At 38.6% G+C, this 19,520-nt stretch overlaps 1 protein-coding gene across 3 annotated transcripts in view; it reads right to left on the reverse strand.

Moving 5' to 3' along the window:
* ppp2r2ba (protein phosphatase 2, regulatory subunit B, beta a) overlaps nt 1-19,520 on the reverse strand; it is a 53,149-nt gene that overhangs the window by 15,646 nt on the left and 17,983 nt on the right. The window contains exon 1 of one of the 3 annotated variants that reach the window (XM_039649216.2): nt 11,431-12,013. The exons of the other annotated variants lie outside the window; for them this stretch is intronic. Within the exon in view, the coding sequence (XP_039505150.1) occupies nt 11,431-11,500 (70 nt within the window). The 5' untranslated portion in view covers nt 11,501-12,013. Of the gene's footprint in view, nt 1-11,430; nt 12,014-19,520 lie in introns of those variants that run through there. 3 annotated transcript variants of the gene reach the window in all.

The following is a 19,520-nucleotide window of genomic DNA, read 5'->3' on the forward strand; positions in this document are numbered from 1 at the left end:
TGGATGGATGGAAAGAAAGATGGATAGAAGGATGGATAGATGGATAGATAGATTATTATTATAAAATGTATTGGACAGTGTAATGTTGCATTGTTAATCTATTACTGGATTGATGGATGGATGGAAAGATGGATAGAAGGATGGATAGATTATTATTAAATGTATTGGACAGTGTAATGTTGCAACTGGATGGATGGATGGATGGATGGATGGAAAGATGGATAGAAGGATGGATAGATTATTATTATAAAATGTATTGGATAGTGTAATGTTGTATTGCTAATCTATAACTAGATGGATGGATGGATGGATGGATGGATGGATAGATAGATAGATAATTATTATAAAATGTATTGGACAGTGTCAGTTTAAGTTTCGGACATGGTGAGACTGTTATTTCTCAGGCACGTTACTAAATGAATGATGCATTAAATAGTCTAATAGTCGGATATGTCATTCTCTTGCAAAATTAAAGCAGATATTCAACGTCTTAGCCCATTGATCTGGATGCTGCATTTCTTATCTTTGTTTGCACAGAAAGAGACGGTGAAACCCCCTGCTTCTTGAGGGAGGGCGAGTTGAAGTCATTACAGTCAGAATAAATTGTATTCATTTACTAATTATCTTGCTGTTCTTTGTTTCTCAACAGTGAGCGGCAATCAAAAAAGACTCAACAAAACGCCCTGAAAAGAGTTGGATGTTGCATAAGGTAATAATACAGAAGTAGCTCTGGGATACAGCAACATTTGATCAATCGTTGAGGAGCACCTGACCGTACACTTTCTGCTTGGCAATAACACAGGCCTTTCTCATTATAAACACATTAGCACACTGCAGTCTGAGACAGGGAGAAAAATGATGACAATGTTTTAATGAGTTTGCTCAATTACAGACATGTTATTTCTCATCTTACTCCCAAGGATAAATGAGACAGCAGAGAAGGAAAGCCAAGTACAGGAACACAACAGAGGGGGGATATATTATCAAAGCATGTGTTGACTTAAAAAAGAAAGAGAGAGTGATTTCAACACAGGAATTTTCATGCGCAACCATTTCTAGGGTTTACAAAGAATGGTGTGAAAAGGGAAAAACATCCAGTATGCGGCAGTCCTGTGGGCGAAAATGCCTTGTTGATGCTAGAGGTCAGAGGAGAATGGGCCGACTGATTCAAGCTGATAGAAGAGCAACTTTGACTGAAATAACCACTCGTTACAACCGAGGTATACGGCAAAGCATTTTTGAAGCCACAACACGCACAACCTTGAGGAGGATGGGCTACAACAGCAGAAGACCCCACTGGGTACCACTCATCTCCACTACAAATAGGAAAAAGAGGCAACAATTTGCAAGAGCTCACCAAAATTGGACAGTTGAAGACTGGAAAAATGTTGCCTGGTCTGATGAGTCTCGATTTCTCGACAACTGCAAGACGCTATCCTATCAATATGGGCCAACATTTCTAAAGAATGATTTCAACACCTTGTTGAATCAATGCCACATAGAATTAAGGCAGTTCTGAAGGTGAAAGGTGGATAAACACAGTATTAGTATTGTGTGCCTGATAATCCTTTAGGTAAGTACATATATTTATATATACATATAAAAACGTGTCATTTCCATTTTGCAAGATGTAAAAAAACACTGGTCCAGAAACACTTCCTGTTTCAGTTTGTAACTGTTTTCTTTATTTCACATGTAAAGAAAACATCTTAAAGATGTTTGTTTAACTTTTTGATTCAGTTTTACATGTTCTGTTGGTTGTATTTTATCCCAGCTTTTATGTAGTGTTAAAAAACTGAAACAGGAAGTGCTTCTGGAATCAGATTTGATATGCTACAGGTTAGTCATCTATTTTGAATGTCTTTATACTAAGCTGCCTATGACTAATAAAGTGGGCAGTCAGTGGATTACGGAGTGCAGTTAATAAATCCTGCAGGCACCCATGTCTGCAACAGCAGGGTCAAAGGTCAGGGTCTCATATACCCATAGTGCTTCTGGGAAAGAACAGATCTTGTGTAATTTGCAGCCGCTCTCATTACTCACACACCATAAAGTGGGTTACCGTGCCAACCTGTCTAATCCCAGAAGCCCCGGCAGCTCTGGAACATATATGATCATGGCTTCCCCGTCACAAAGGCATCATGGGAAACATTGAAAATATAATGTTCATAATGGCATATTAGCATACTATTTAAGTAGTATGTTGCCTATAATGTGCACAGTATTTCCTTTTTAACATTAACTAGTGATGTAGTACTCGAGACCGATTTCTGCTTTCTCACTCGTCTTGGACTTGTTCCTTCAAAGACTCGGTCTCGACTCGGTCTCGACCTTTCAAAGACTCGGTCTCGACACTTCAAAAACTCGATCTTGACTCGGACTCGGCATATCTCGTCCATATCACTAACATTAACCACAATTTTTACCATTTAAAATTTTAACACTGTTTAACTGATTAATTAATTAAAATGCCACACACAAACACATATAATACCACTGTCTAAAATGTGTTCTGCTATACATGCATTCAATTTTCAATAAAAAAGTAAGCTATATGCAGTATATATTGCGGTATGCTGTACGCAGTTTCCATTCCAAACACAGCTGGATTAATGTCCTGCTGTTTAAAGGCTGCAAAGAACGTCCACAGAACAAAGTCTAATATAGTCACACTTAGCTTATATTGATCTCCAAATTGATTTCCTTTACCTTCGCACAGGCAAAATGAGAATGAGATCAAGTTGATGCATGACATCAAGACGTTAAATGCCACTATGCAGTGAAAGAGGACAGTGGGTCAACAAAGATCTGTATTAAAAATAGCAAGTGGAATGTGTTTTAAAGTACAGCTTCTACCGCCAGCCCTCACAAACAAATCTCATTGAGGTTTCAGCATGGCACAGCTGTCTGCAACATAAGAGAGAGTCTGGTTCATGGAAAAGTAGGTCAGTCTGAGTCTAGAGAGCCCGTCTCCAGCTACAGAACATCCAATCATTTTCAAAAGACAAAATCAATGCTTGTTTTGAAGTTAAGCCAAAATGAAATGATTTTGTGTAAAGCCTGTGTGGAAGCATGTCTGCATGGGATCTGCAATAGTCACAGGACCTGATAGAGCACTGTGTTGTGATGCACAGTTGTACACTCGGCATTGTCTGTGAGATTAAAGCCCTTTCGCTGAGTTCAGCGTCTCAACGGCTCAGCTCGAAAGAGAAGATTACAGCTGCCTTAACCTATCAGAAGTGTTTAACATTCAGAAGGATAGATTGGTTAGGTGTGCAACAAGATTGTATGAGATGGGTTAAACGGTTTTACAGCCAAAAATGAAAATTCTGTCTTCATTTAATAACCTAAGATCAGCATGAACATCTCATAAGAAGAAAGCAATTTCAATCAAATGAAAAAGCAGACACACATTTAAGTCATTATAAATAAATAAAAATTGTGGTGTAACCTGGGTATATATATTAAGTTTCGCACACAAAAGATAATTTTTGGATGCAGAACTTATTTAAAAAGATTTTAGGTTTTATTATGATATAGTATTATTAGTAAGTATAAATAAAATCTACACTACCGTTCAAAAGTTTGGGTTTGAATTCTTAAGATGTATTAATTCCTTGGTGAGCATAAGAGACTTCAGCATGAAAAAAACATGAAAACATGAACAAATCTTACCGACCCCAAACTTTTGAGCGGTAGTGTATATAAAAATAAAGTATATAGCATATCTGTATAAATTAAACAAATATTACACTGAATTAATGTAATCATTGATTTTCATTTATGTTTTTGGTTTTATGAAAATCGATTATAACTGAGGGTTAAAGAATTTTCATTTTTTGCATGTACTATTATTTCTTTACATTTCGGCTACATTGCACAACATTCACACTGAACTTCCCCGGCAAATTAAAGTCGATATTCAAGACTAGTCAAGTGTGCCCAGATCTTCCTTTATAATTCAATTTTCATGGATCTGTGTCTAGAAAATTCCCCATATTCCCTCTCCGCGCACAGTTGCCTTGTTATTTAGACTATAGATCAAACTGCAGGCCAACAGAGTTCTGTTGTAAAAAAAAAAAAAAGGAATCGTATTCTGTACACTCATAAATTCAATTAATATCAGAAAGTAAACACAGGCAGTTTTTGATATACCTTCTTTTTCTTTTGACTGTTCGACATTAAAATCAATTCATATTGATTGATGAATCTATATTTACAGCCAAAATAGCAAACAAAACAACACGCGGTAGACTGTGCCTGCTGTTTTGTCAACGTGCCTAGATTGCATCGACTTGCTTTAAGTCGATGTCTGGTGGTTTCAAAGCCAGTGGAATAAAGACTTGCCTTTGGCCCGCTGCTAAATGATGCAGGTCTGGACCAATTTCACCAGACATGGGCGTGATTTGAGCAGGTTATAATAAGCTTGACCACCTGCTGATCGACAACAATGTCAATGACTCTCGGATACACACAGTCATAGCACTGCCTACATCCAACCACAGCAGAGACTGAGACCAACAAAAAAAAAAAGCTAATTAACCTTATTTCTTGGAAAAATGCCCTGTGGAAATGGGAGAGAGGTGGTGTAGGCCTCCGGGGAATGGGAGGGGTGGGTGAATATGTGTTGTGTGTGTGTCTGAGAGAAAGGCCGCATGTAGGGGGTTGAACTTCAAGCGGGGGAAACTGGTTTGAATTTCACACGTCATTAACAGATACATAATTTAACTACAGATGTGGAGAACTGGAGCTGTAGGACACCACAGAGACCATAAAAAAAGAGACAGACTGCGTGTGTGTTTATAGTACCTCATTTACATTTAGTGCTTCTTTCCTTATTGTCAGGATACTAAAAAGGAGTATTGGGATAGTAAAATTTAAAAGGATAAATTAGCTCTGGCCCAAAACCTATGAGTGGACTACAGTCTCTCAAGGCTGCATTTATTTAATTAAAAAAACAGTAAAAATAGTAATTATGCATATTACAATAATACATTTACATTTTATAATGTCATTTATTCCAGTGATCATTACTCTAGTCTTCAGTGTCTCATGTTCCTTCAGAAATACATGTTATATGCTGATTTGGTGCACAAGAAACATGTCTTATTATTATCATTGTCAATATTATTATTTATTTATTTATTTATTTTTTGTGGAAACCCTGATACTTTTTCAGGATTTTTTTTTGAGGAATGGAAATTTCAAAAGGACAGCATTTATTTGAAACAAAAATATCTTAAAACATTGTCTTGACTGTCACTTTTGATCAATTTAATGTGTTTTTGTTGAATAAAAGAATTAATTTCTTTCAAAAAGAAAAATATTGTAAATGGTAAAGTATCTAAAAAGTAAAGTAACAAAATCATGACTATTTTATTCAATATTTTTGTGCACTTTATATACCATTTATTTACAATAAAATATAGTGCTATTAGCTCAGCAACATGCAACAATGTAATACAACATGAGTTGTAGTCTCTAGTTTATATTTTTGTTATAATTGCTACCTATGTAGTGTTTTCCAAATCAGTCTTTTATGCAGTCTTAGAAGGCAGCTGCCTATAGGTAGTAGATAGCAAGTTAGCTCACTAGATTCTGTAACAGAGCCATTGTGTTTTCATGTATCTGTTAATTGTAAGTTTTCTAAAGCTGGTTGATGATTCATAAGTCATTCTTTAGTTGATGAGTTTAACTTTCTCCTCATGTCATCCCTCAATAAAAACCTCAATCTGAGTTTGACAGCAATTGAATGTTTAATGCGACCTGCCCATCGCTGTTTGTCCTCCTCATGCACTCAGCCTGACGCCGGGGAACAACATTAGTGCCTCGCTGTTTCCCTGTAAATTATAAATGGGGGTCCTTTTGGGCTGGAGAAATATTTCTCTTTATGATTAAAGTCTTAAAGTGTAGCCTGGGGCCGTTTGTGTTGGCAACCACTACTGATGCAGTCTGTCTGCCTGTCTGTCACTCTCTCTGTGTCTTGAGTAATAGTGTGGGGTAGTGCATGTCATTATCCCTGATGTGAGAGCATGGGGGTGTAAATTGTGTTGCACGGGTTAGAGTGGCAGGGTCACCCCCGCTGGGCCGCTCTGTGCTGCGTCCTCCCTACTGATGAACTGCACAGATATTTTAAACTAGGCCATTACATGGTGACATCAGAGAGGTCTATGAACCGTTTGGGGGAAACATAACACGTGGTACAATGTAGAGACAAACATTTGATAACTCATAGAAAATGAAATGGGGTTAGATGCCCTCAAGGAAGAATTTAAGGTTTATAGTTATGACTATGGTTTTGTGTGTGTGTGTAAGACCATTTTATTCCCTTAATGTGAGGTCCTGCAAACATACTGTTCAAACCACCAATGTTGTGAGTTGGTTCAGGATTAGTGAGGCTGACTAGTGAGTTTATCTATTTGTTTTGTTTTTGGCTTTTATATTTTCAGCTGTGGTGCTTTCATTTTTTTAAAAACTTTTGCTGATAATTTACTCACCCCATGTCATCCAAGATATCCATGTCTTTCTTTCTTCAGTCGAAAAGAAATTAAGATTTTTGATGAAAACATTCCAGGATTTTTCTCCATATAATGGACTTCAATGGGAACCAAACGGTTCAAGGTCCAAAAGACAATTTCAGTGCAAACTGCAAACTGTTCAAAGGGCTTTAAACGATTCCAGACGATGAATAGGGGTCTTATCAAGCGAAACGATCGCTGATTTAAAAAAACAAAACAAAGTTTAATTTTTTTAAGCCCAAATGCTCGCCTTGCTAATGATGCACGTTCGTGACTCTCCTGTTAGAACTCGTTTATCAAAATGAACTAATCTTTTTCCGAGTCAATTCGTTCGTTTCGTTCGTTGAATGAACCAAATGACTCAAAAAAAGATTTGTTCATTTTGATGAACGAGTTCGTACAGGATAGTCACAAACGTGCGTAGTATTCTTGTTCTTTAATGAGACATCTGCAAGTGTTTGTTTTATTCAAATATCTGATTATTAGTAATTCATTTAATGTGATTTTTATTAAGTCATCATTTTTGTTTTATAGGTTTATCCAGGTACACTCTGGGACCTACTCGATTCAACAACCGCCTCTGGCCAAACCCTGCTACTGGAGTATTGGGAATTGCCACTAGAGTTATCAAAACAATAATTAATCAAGATAAAATATTATGTCCAAAACAATATTTATGAAGACAACTAGTGTGTGACTTCATGTGTCTGTTGAGAGCAATGTACCTGTTATTTATGTACCCATTGAGGTAATCTTGTATTACGATGTAGTGAGGTACTCTGGCGGTGAGGTAAGACTGTGGTTAGGTTAGACTATATTAAACTAAGATAAGATTGGCCTAGAATGAGGTGACCTAACATCTTAATTCTGCAATCTCCTCCTTTTAGTACACTAGTGCCCACATAAGCAGTAATGTGCCTGCGCAGAACCGCGAGTCCAATGCTGTCTATCCAGGCTAAGTTCTGCTGGCGTCGGGCCCTGCAGTGCAGATTGGAGTACCGCAAAGCCTTTTCTCTGCCAGGCAATATTTTTATCTTTCTCTCTCCCTATGAGTTTTTCGAAGCTCAGCTACTTTGCTAGCTTGCAGCGATTGATGATCTTGTCAGTGTTTCAGGGCGTTTTCTCATTCATTAGTGTGTTGTGTAGCGTGGGTGGTGGAATGGACTGATGTGTAAGCAAGTAGGGGGGATCGTTCTGGTCAATTACACCCATGCAACCTAACAGACAAACTGAATCTCTTTCTCTTTCTCAGCATGGTCGCATCCATCCTCCAGCTATTAGTGCTGTCATGCCGAAAGCATCTGTGTTATGCTAATGAAACTAAATTTCATTTATTTCGGTGCGTTTTATTCCACTAGAGACGATGGTTATCGCTGCACATGTTCTGCTTGTGTTTCAATGCAGGGAACGCTGGGATTCCCAGTGCAAATGAAATGCGGGAGAATTACGCCGCCCCGCACCTTGAATGTTCCCCAAGCGTGAGCAAACACGACTCCCGTTGGAAAAACGCAATAAATAAGGAGATATTAAAAGTTTTCATTGCATATGTGAAATATTAACTCTAAAGGTCTTTATGAACCCCCATGGTGTAATTTGATATTTCTTTTTAGTGTAAGAAAGGGGATGCAAATATTGGGTGTGCCTTTCTATCACCTATCTGTCAGGGCTTTATTAGGTTTGGGACCCAACAAACCACTACTGGGACTACAAAGTTGCCCTCGCGAAATCCAATTACAACAGCCATGGCACTTCAGTGAATTAGATAAATTGGGGAAGAGAAGGGGTCCTTTAGTAGGTCACGTTGCTGGGTCATAGGGCAGACAGCACTGGTTGTTTCAGAAAAGAGTGCACTCGATAATCAAAATCAAACCGTGCTTGGAATGTGCATCAACACACATTACTTTCTGGTGTAAGTGATCACAATGGAGAATTTCAACCACTCTGAACTCAGATGCTCATTTCCTATATGTGTCTATTGACAGAATCACACAAGGGTTATATTGCTGCAGCCTCCACAGCCTGCGGGAGAGAAACACTGAGCGAGAGTAACCCTGAACCTCAATTACGCCTCCAAGCAAGTCTGCAGTGGGGAAATACCACCATCATCTCCTGCATCACGTGAGCAAGGCAGTATGGGTATGCACATAGTGGTGAGGGGGCGGGGTGAACGAGTGCAACCTAGATTGTAACAGCTAAATGCAAACACATTTATGGATTTTGGGAATGCCATGGCATGTTAAAGCCATAGTCTAACACAGTACTGCAAAAAAACACAGACAATGACCATTTGTACATGCACATAATTTTACGATTGAGATCCATTGTCTAGTAATTCCCTTTTCTATTACAAAAGGTGGTTTTTGCAGCAATGCCATTAGGTAATCATTTTGGTTTCCCCAATGAACCTTTTAGTGAACTGTTCTTAAGAACCATTATTTTCTTAGTGTAACAAATATTTTAATAATCGAAAGAACCCCTTTTTTCCAATATAAAAACCTTTTGTGGAAAGGTTCCATATGTGTTAAATGTTCTTCACAGAAACATTGAAACCAATAAAGAGTCTTTATTTTTACTTTATAAGGAGTAGTTCACTTTTGCTGATAATTTACTCACCCCCATGTCATCCAAGATGTCCACGTCTTTCTTTCTTCAATCGAAAAGAAATTAAGTTTTTTGATGAAAACATTCCATGATTTTCTCCATATAATGGACTTCAATGGGAACCAAACAGTTCAAGGTCCAAATGAGAGTTTCAGTGCAGCTTCAAAGGGCTTTAAACGACACCAGACGATGAATAAGGGTCTTATATAGGACCCTTCGAGTCATGACTCGAAAAAAGATTTGTTCATTTTGATGAACGAGTTTGAACAGGAGAGTCACAAACGCTCATCACAGAACAGAGCAAGGCGAGCATTTGTGCTTAATTTATTTATTAATTTAATTTATTTTTTAAATGACAGATCGTTTCGCTAGATAAGACCCTTATTCATCGTCCGGTGTTGTTTAAAGCCCTTTGAAGCTGCAATGAAACTCTCATTTGGACCTTGAACCGTTTGGTTCCCATTGAAGTCCATTATATGGAGAAAATTCTAATTAATTTCTTTTCGACTGAAGAAAGAAATACGTGGATATCTTGGATGACATGGGGGTGAGTGAATTATCAGCAATATTTTTTTAAAAGTAAACTACTCCTTTAAGAGGCTAAAAGACTTTTGCATGCTATTCAGCTACTGGGGTTTTGTATATTATGTAATCAGCCAGTGTGAAAATACTGGAGATGATCTTTCATGCATTCTTGTAATTTTGATCAGTAACTTGAACAACTTAACTCATTGTGTAAAAACACAAGCATGGTATTTTGCCAAATGTAGGCCAGATGTTAAGTACGAGTTTTCTCGCTCCAAAAATAGTTAGCCTTTTCTGTCTGAATCTGAAATCACCCAGAATCACCTTTGTTTGGGCATATTTAGGTGATATGTTCAAATGACACTCACCAAATCCCAATTAATATTCTTGTGCGTGTAAGCACATTGTAAGGGATGTGCATCCACCCGAATAAGTTTTTTTTTTTTTTTCAATTGTAAGAACCTTTGGTCTTCCCCAATCTTGAATACTTGGTTCTATCCTAGGTTGTACCACAGTCATGCAACACTAAAGCACCAGCTGTGAGTCTGTGTAACTAGGACAGATATCAAATTTGAGCTCTCCCCAAAAAGCAGCAAAACATCTGAGAACAGCACTGAAAACAGTTGTGAAGCCACATATACTGCAAAGAGAACTGGTAGGGTCCAAAATATATGCTTTGAGATGGTCTTTTTAAACATAATTTATACATACTGTATAATGTGAAATAAATAACTAATGCCAGGGATTGGCATAAACTGCTTCTGATTTCAGGTACCAATCTTAATGCATACAGAATGCAGTCAGCCACAATACTTTGAGACTACCTGCACCATAGCAGCGAGACAGCGAGGGCCACGTTTGCCGGTGAAAGACACTGTGCGGCTTATGGTATGTAAGGGTGTGTGCGTCTGAGCAAACGCTCCACTGCTACTGTGTGATTTACAGAAAGCCGGGGTGGGCACTAGACAGGCCATAAACCAAGGAAACCAGGGGCATTCGAGTCCAACAGCTACAGATTGATTTTGCTCATTAAGTCTGTTTTGCAAAACCTCCCACAGCCATTAATCACTGCCCAGGAAGATGCCCACCACCGCCACCACGCCCAGAGCTAGCTTTCCTGCTATACATCTATATGCTTCCAAACATGACAGGAGATTGTTCACCTCAAATGTTTGCTTTAAACGTGCCAGGCTTTATCTTGCACCTGCATTTTAAACATGTGGCTGTAAAACAGACTGAAGAGATGGAGTCATTGGGTTTACAAACTCCCATCCATTACACATGTCACATGTAAAACTACTACTAAAGTATGCATAACTTCCAATACTGTTAATGTGGATTATATTATTTTATTTACCTGCTTTAAAGCAATTTCAAATAATGATAGTGCCAAATGTACTGTTTTGAATCTCAGTTGTCTCTTAATAATCACTCCAAAAATGTCTGCGGTGTTCTGTCATGCCAGTCATATCTGACTCATTGTACACGTCACATCTCAATGGCCACTGCCCCATAGTAACACCTTAAAACCAGAGCTCAGACTAATGCAAGGTCTATATATAGTCCTAAGCCCATAAAAACAGGAGAAGCATCCGGGGTTCTGCACACTGTAAGACTTTCAGATCAAGTACGAGAATCATCAATGCACCAAAAAGCACTAACGCGCCCAATGTCCATGCAACACATTCATATACAGGAGAGTCTTGAAGAGAAGCCCCCCGCCCCCACCGTCCGTCACCGTCATTAATATAAGTGAGAATCGAATTCAATTCGATTTTCCAAATACCTTCGGTTGCATAGTTGTGGTCCCGAAGGAAGCTGTTGTTAATTTTTCGGCTGTCACTCTCCTCCTCCATTTATGAATCCGTTATATGGGAATGCTGAAGTAGACACGCAGGAATCCATCGTGGACCCTGAACATCAGCAGGCGGTTTGCGGGTCCATCGCGCTGTCTGTCGTCCCTCTCATGAACGTGACGGATGATCTGATGCCCGGGGTGATACAACAGCTGGAGCTCGTGTGGTTTTTTAAAAAAAAAAAACAATCCCTCAGCAGTACATACTTAACGCATGTGAGGCACAGGTGTGCTGGCGAATCCGTTTAGAAGATCTACTATCTTGAAAGGAGATTAATGGAGAACGAATGCGTAAAGGAGTAACGAACCCTGGTACCCTGGTAAACGAGGTGCGCTGAATGTGGTAAACTAGGGCAGGATTTCCATCTTCTGAGCCGAGGAGGCGGGGTTATGCGTCAAGCGCTCGATCCGTCCACCTCTCTCTCTCTCTCTCTCTCTGTCTCTCTGTCTGTCTTGGTTGGCTGCTGAGGACATTCAGTCTGTTTCGTGGGTTCATGTGGTTCTTCTGTCGTTCTAGAAGTTCTGCCTGAGCGCGCGCTCCTCCCAGTCACACAGGCACTGTCCAGTGCTGAAATCACAGCAAATGTTCCCTGATCATCACCACGGCGATCAAATGACGGAAACACGATAACTGCCAGTGATTTTTCAGTGATTTTCTTTATATGTAATTGGTTGCACTTTTACAGCCCCTGAAACCAAAATAGGCTATGAATGAAACCCCCATCCTCTTTATTCAGTTAATTCAGCAGCACTGTCGTTAGCAATTGAAGGCAAAGCAAGAATTTTGAGGACGAGTGAGAGAGTAGGGGGATTTTAAAGTATGCATTATGTTTAAACATACTTATGGACGTTTCAACAGTTGAATAACAAGTTCACTCTAAAAAAATATGATGGGTTGTTTCAACCCATTTTTGGGTCAAATATATGGACATAAACCGTTGGTTTAATTTTTTAATTATATTTTAAACACATCGGTTGGGTTTGCCCATATTTGACATAACTAGGTTAAAACCTGGTTTAAACAACACAGTATTTCTTTTTTATTATTATTTGTTTGTTTACTAATCCTCTGAATTGGCGCTCGTGAACAAGCGCATGCGCGTCATAGCCTACAAACGTAAGTCCTGTCAATATTTATCACTTTATTTGAGGTTTTATGTAACAAAAATCTATCACAAAAAACTTTAAAAGCATAAAGGTTTATTTTAAACTTATTAAAGTCAAATTACAAAGGATTATGTTGGAAACGTCTTAAGAATACATTAGCCTACTAGCTAATGAAGCTAGCTGCGAAAAAAGGACTATTTAAATTGCGCGAGGTTAACAGGAAGCATTTTTTCTCTTGAAGATTACAATACATTTTTATAAAACAAAAATTCCCCAACGTTGACCCCCATGAAAGTCTTTTAATAATAATAAAAACGTATTGGTATATTTTCTGTGGTAACGTTACATGCTGTAACGTTATATTCCATCTAAACAGTATTTAGCTGATTCTTTCCCAATTCATATGCATGCATTAGTTTAAAGTATCATTTACTCAAGAAACTACATTGAATATTTGTAGTTTAGTAAATTATTTGTCAACCAGCAGGACAATTTAAAATTTGGTCTAAATAAGGGTCTTAAATCTTGATGTTGATAAAAAAAAAGGATATTGACGGTATAGCATTTTATTCTTAAATCTCCCTCTCCCTTGCTTTATTCATTTCTGCAGTTAGTTTCAACACTATTTTTTGGCAAACTATCCTTGAATCACTGATACTTCCTTGAGGAAATGGATGTGAAAACAATCTACTTGATTTGGATAAGTGATCCGTGAACAGAGAATTCGCAAATTTGTTACACTGGATTCTATTTAGATCCCTTTAGGGTGTCATTCGCCTTAAGTGTGCAGACCAGACGAAGATTAATTCGATTAGAGCCTAGCCGCTGGCGCGTTCATTTTGGATAGATTTGATTTACATGCTGATTTTAATATGAATCTCTGCAGGGACCTTCCCCTGTTACTCCCATTTTGTCTTTAAGCATATTTTCCACTGTAATCTACCTGATGCCAGTGTCTAAAACAAATCAGCTTTGAAATTCAAAACCAAAACACGCATAATAAATATGCAGAGGATCCTAAATGCACCAGACATTTAATTCCAAAAGCCAATTTACTGATACAATCGGTCTATCGGCCCTTTCAGACAATTTCATAAATATAGTCCATCATCACATGCCATTTTCCACTTAATCACCCATTAGTTTCCATTAGAATTCATGTGTGCAGTATTTCTAGGTGGGCTGTATGCATATTGCATTGCACCTGTTTTCATGTGAATTTCAAACCTTTCCACCCCACTGAATCCATGTAAAGCATCCAAGCCCAAAACCAGCATGCCGTTTCCCTCACCCGACAATAATCCTTATCATTATTCCAACAGGGCGACAAAAATCAATGATTTTCTGTCAGGGGAAAGGGGGACCAGGACGATGACAAATTCCAGTTGGCATCTTTTAAAGATCAACAGGGAGAGCAGCTATCTGTCAGTCAGAGGGAGAGAGGGGGCGAGAGATATGGAGGGAAAGACAGAGATGCATTAATGAAAAAAAAAGAGGGAGACAGTCGAGTGGGGCAGACCTTTTTACACAGTATAATTAGAGTGAGAGCTGCGCATTGCCAACAGCATCAGCAGTCTGCTTTGAGATCAATGGTGGTGCTTTAATTAAAGTCCTCCCTTTCTGACTTTCCATTCCTCTGTAGCACTGGCTTAAAGAAATAGTATGCCCAAATATTTACTCATTGCCATCGTTACAAACTTGTAATTTTTGGGGTGAATATTCCTTTAAGAAAAGCTCTATTATTGGCCTGCCTGTGCATGTCTCTTCAAGACCACCTGAGACTCTCTTCCACCCTGCGCTTATACTCTTGTGAACAATGACGGTTTTAGTCTTTGCTTCCTGAATCGCATATTACAACTAAAACAGCAGTATCAAATATGAAACGATCAATATATACTCTCACAAATGACATTTCTGTGTTCCAGGAAAACGTTTGGTCTCACAGAGATGTATGATGCTATTTAAAACAGGCCTGGGGCTTTCTCTTGCAGCTTAGCCCATCCAATGGTGTGCATCAAGGCTACAACACAAAACATGAAGATAATTACAATGCTCTGATATCTTCATGGCCAATTGCTTGCACTGATGTGCAGTGGCCTGAGGACGCCGGTGCCTCGAAAGCCATACCAATCACTGAAGCTGTAACAGAGAACAGGCATGGTAATTTCACAATGGTTAATCAATACATCACTATTGATCCTTAATCCTCAATCATGCATCCTGCAGAAATAGATTATTTATGGGCTGTGATTAGTGGCTTTTTCACCTCCAAAAAAACAACAACATTAAATCCTACATTATACACTATAGACTGGGTACTCTATTATCCAGTGTATGATTTTTATAAAGTTATTTTGTCATTTAACGTCCGAGTGCAACAGAAATGTATTTTTTTTTACATTAAAGGATTAGTTCACTTTTTAAAAAACTTTTGCTGATAATTTAATCACCCCCATGTCATCCAAGATGTCCATGTCTTTCTTTCCTCAGTTGAAAAGAAATTAAGGCTTTTGATGAAAACATTCCAGGATTTTTCTCCATATAATGGACTTCAATGGGAACCACACGGTCCAAGGTCCAAAAGACAGTCAATAACAGTTTCAGATGCAGCTTCAAATGTCTTTAAACGACACCAGACGATGAATAAGGGTCTTATCATGCGAAACGATTGGTTATTTCAAAACTTATTCCAAAAATGTAACTTTTCTAAGGACAAATGCTAGCCTTGCTCTATTCTGTGAGTGTGCGTTTGTAACGTCACGTAATACGTAATTACGTTTAAAAGGTCACGGGCGACGTAGCGTATTATCTCTACGCATTTTGAGCTATCTGTGTGTATCCACGTGTATGCGTGTATGTCTACACCATTAACGTCACCATTAACGTGATTCCACGTGTCTGTACACGCCGTCAAATGTCCGAGCGAAACAAAGCAAAATGTAGATCTACATCTGGGGCTATCTCTACAGCTATCTTTTTCTTTCCTAACAGTCATATAAATGCAATTAACCCCAGTGAAGGGTAGGTTTAGGGACGGGGTTGAGGTAAGTCATATATTTACATATACAGTAATAACGTTAAGTCAACGGCGTTCATAAACACGCTGAAAAGCGATTATGCGTGTTGATAGCACGCCAAAAATGGAATTGGCCTGTCAAACACACGCTACTTCATGAGATCAGTCTGCGTTGCTTCAAAACATTAAAATTGAACGGTAGTCGCATGTAGACTTTTAATGATGTATTTCTTCACTAGCTTTCTGGACCTTGGAAGTGGTTGTTGCATGTGGTTGAAAGCTCTCGAATTTCATCAAAGAATATCTTCATTTGTGATCCAAAGATGAAAGAAAGTTCTACAGGATTGGAATGACATGAGGGTGAGTAATTAATGACAGAAATTGTGTTTTTATTTAATAAGTGCATCATCTGGGTATTTGAAGTCATTTGTTCTTTAAAGAATTGTCAGTGTGAACACTACTCGCACTATACAAAAAAATCATGAAATAGTGCATAAAATAATACCCAAATTGGGTATTTAACTGAATGGATCCATCTGTTGAAGGTGCTTGTAAGGACTAACCAATAGTGACTAAGATACATTTCAGAGCAGCTGACTCAACAAGAGCTTTATATCTAATATGTGATTCTTCGCTTCATGAACATACAGTAAATGAAGTATAAACCAACTGTGACATTTATCAATGTAGACAAAGGTGACAAATGTTATGAACAAAGAAAATAAGATCATCATGGGAAGAGAATGAAGAGAGAGTGAAAGAGACGGAGCGAGAGAAAAAGATGGGGGTTGGGAGAGACAACCAGATGGATGCATAGTTTGGACTGAACGTTTTAAAACCAGCCCAGAGGCAAGTGCCTTTGTCGGGCCAGTTTACATGTGAAGTCATTCCAATTAAAAGATTGAGTAGCTCACTCTGTAGCACAAACACGTGCATGCTGGGTAGATTATTTATTATACCCAGGACAGACAGGTCAACTACACAACAATATTTACACACATATACACAATGTAATTAATTAGATAAAACAGGCATTTTATGAAGAGTGGTGTTTACCTTTACCTATGATGGTACCCAGCAAGCAATATCTGTCATTTCACCATCTAAGTTAACTATAGACCTGAAATAGTCCGGCTATGATTAACCCACTTCTATCCAAAATAACCTTGAATTTGGTTACATTTGGTTACAAGGTGTTTGGTTTAATTTCTTCACTCGTTTCATATCTTTGTTATCTAATTGATGACTTGTCTATTCTTGGGCTATTAGATCGTTTAGACATCTATAAAATTTTCACTGACAGCCCAAATTTTGGACGTTTGGATGGCTAGACATCTTTTAAATGCAAAATTGCTTGCTGGGGGTGGTTGGAATGGCATATAATTGAATATAATATTAACAACTGCTCGCTGCAGAGCAAATGAGCTTAGTTCCTCCTTGCTGGACGTCCAGCCAGGAGGAGCGAATGTAATTTGGGCCTAATGGGTGAAGCTAGATATCCTCCAACCACACCCTAAACTGGACGTCATTTGACTCCCTGTCCCTTGGCTTTAGTGGTGGGGATTGTTCAGCGACTCTTTCCAGTAGTTGGCGACATATGACTGTTTTTATGAGTGAATTAGTAACTTGTTTACTCAACTGATTTATTCAAACACCCTGATTCATTCAGGAACTAAAACGAGGGACTGTTGCTGAATTCGAAAACCGCATACTAGCATACCACTATTACAATTCCTGACATTGAAAGATGGTAAAAATAGTAAGAGTAGTATGCCAGCTTTGCATAGTTGTGTTCGAAAATGTGTTCGCCCCCATACCCTCATTTACTATTCCCTACATTACTTCACTAAGATAGTCGACTTGAAGGAGCGAATGAGCGTGCAGTAAAGGCTGCCGATTTTGCAGTTTGTGCTTGCTGTTTAATATTAATCTCACACTCATCAAAATGGCAGCTTCAGTAATGACTTAATTTATACAATAAATAATATATAACATATTAAACAACATAATAAATAATCTATAGCATATTTAAAACAACGTCCGTTGACTAAAGTGCTTAAATGATAAACTTCAAACTAGAGATAGCATCCACAGATGGGGAAGATTCAATGTGCATCGGATAATTACATTTCATAATCAATTAAAAAGGAATTTATACCTGTGTGATATTACCATGTACCCACATTGGACCATCGGTTTGGAAAATGAATGAATGGATGATTCAGATAGCCCTGGCCTGTTATAGGTGGCGATTTCGGACACACCCCAAGTCTTTATGAGTTATTGAATCGTTATTTACTCATTACAACTGCGTGTTGCACGAAGATACATTGTTTCAATGTATATAATTTGGTTTATTTGGAACTAAAAAGACTAAAGACCGGCAATACTGTGTCTAAAATGTAAGTTTAAAAGAAATATCATACACTCACAATTGTTCCGATTATCAGAAAACATAGGCAAAATGTTTATAGGTTTATTTAAATATACTGCTGTTCAAGGAAAGGAAAGGAAAGGAGCAAATACGAACAAGTGTGCGCTAATCTCAAAAGACCTGTGCAAATATTCTGTTTGTGCCCCAGTAACACAAGTACACACACATTTTCACTCGTTTCCAAGGGAGTGTATTACTGTGAATCCCAGAATAATAAGAAAGAAAACACAGCGTTTCACAGCCATTCCCAGTTGTTGCGATTGAAAGGAAGCTGTTCAATCCTTTACCATCACACCGTTGCTAGGAAACTGCTTATGGAACAAAACATTGCTATGCAGCTCAACAGCTGTCTGTGTAATTGGACCATTATAAAACCTAAATGTCATAATTTAAGCAGTTCAAGCATGCCTAACATATAGGTTAATCATCCAAGCAAGAATGAGCGCTGAAATTACCTGTTTTGGGTCAGGAACTGATTTACTACAGTATATGTAGTGTAATAGTATTTTAATATGATTTTGCTAATCACATTAAGGATCAGCAGAGAATATTTTCATGCACAGAATTACTTTTTTAAGCTACAGGGAGATCCTTGTGGCTTATTTCAGGACAATTTAAGACAGACCTGTCTCTTATATTGTCATCTAGACTTATAAATGGCCTGCAGTGACCATTAAAAACCCGTGCCACTGGAAAAAAAACATTTAAATAAAATAATAATAGCAAAATTGGCTTACGGTAAAATAATAGATTAAACTAGGCTTGTAGGTCAGGACACTATTTTTTTCCAGATTTGCACCATTATAGTAATTATGTGTAATCTTTTAATTGTGGCCTCTAGTAATTATCTACAATGGCTGCACCATCATCCGGCGTCTCTGCTCTATACCAACCAGATCTATTTTTCGGTCAGCCAATTATGGTATAAAAAGCATAGCTCTTCATGTTGGCAGTCTGTCTCCAGGGTTTTCCGTCTGGCATGACTGGAATAACTCTACTCCAATGATGAATATTTTAATAGAGACTGGGAGAGAACAGGGGTTTAGATCTCTTGAGTCTGTCTCAACAACTGTGCTCTGCCAGAGCCCTAACAAGCCCCACCAGAGATACCGGCGGGTTTTTACACAGCCCTGCGCAGCCCAGAGCCCCTCCCCTCTCTTCCGGACCCCTCCCCTCTCCTCTGCCCCAACACAGACCCTTAATCTGCAGGACAATCCCATTTGGCCGAGCAGCTGCCAGGACTGATCACAGGCAGGCTACAGTAGTCTTCCCCCGCGGGGATGCCAAGCTGTCCACCGAGAACCCCACACGGGCCACCCGCTCTGTTTCCCTACTACTCCTTCTCTGACTGTCTTCTTCAATCACTCTCTCCCCTCTCTCTCTTCAAATCTCTCACTCTCACGTATTCACGCCCCCTTCCCCCCCTTTCACGCTTCAGTGCCCAGGGGCGCTTTAGGGCCATAG

The sequence above is a fragment of the Pimephales promelas genome, chromosome 9, assembly GCF_988280905.1.
Source record: "Pimephales promelas chromosome 9, fPimPro1.hap1.1, whole genome shotgun sequence".
In the NCBI taxonomy this organism is placed as follows: Eukaryota; Metazoa; Chordata; class Actinopteri; order Cypriniformes; family Leuciscidae; genus Pimephales; species Pimephales promelas.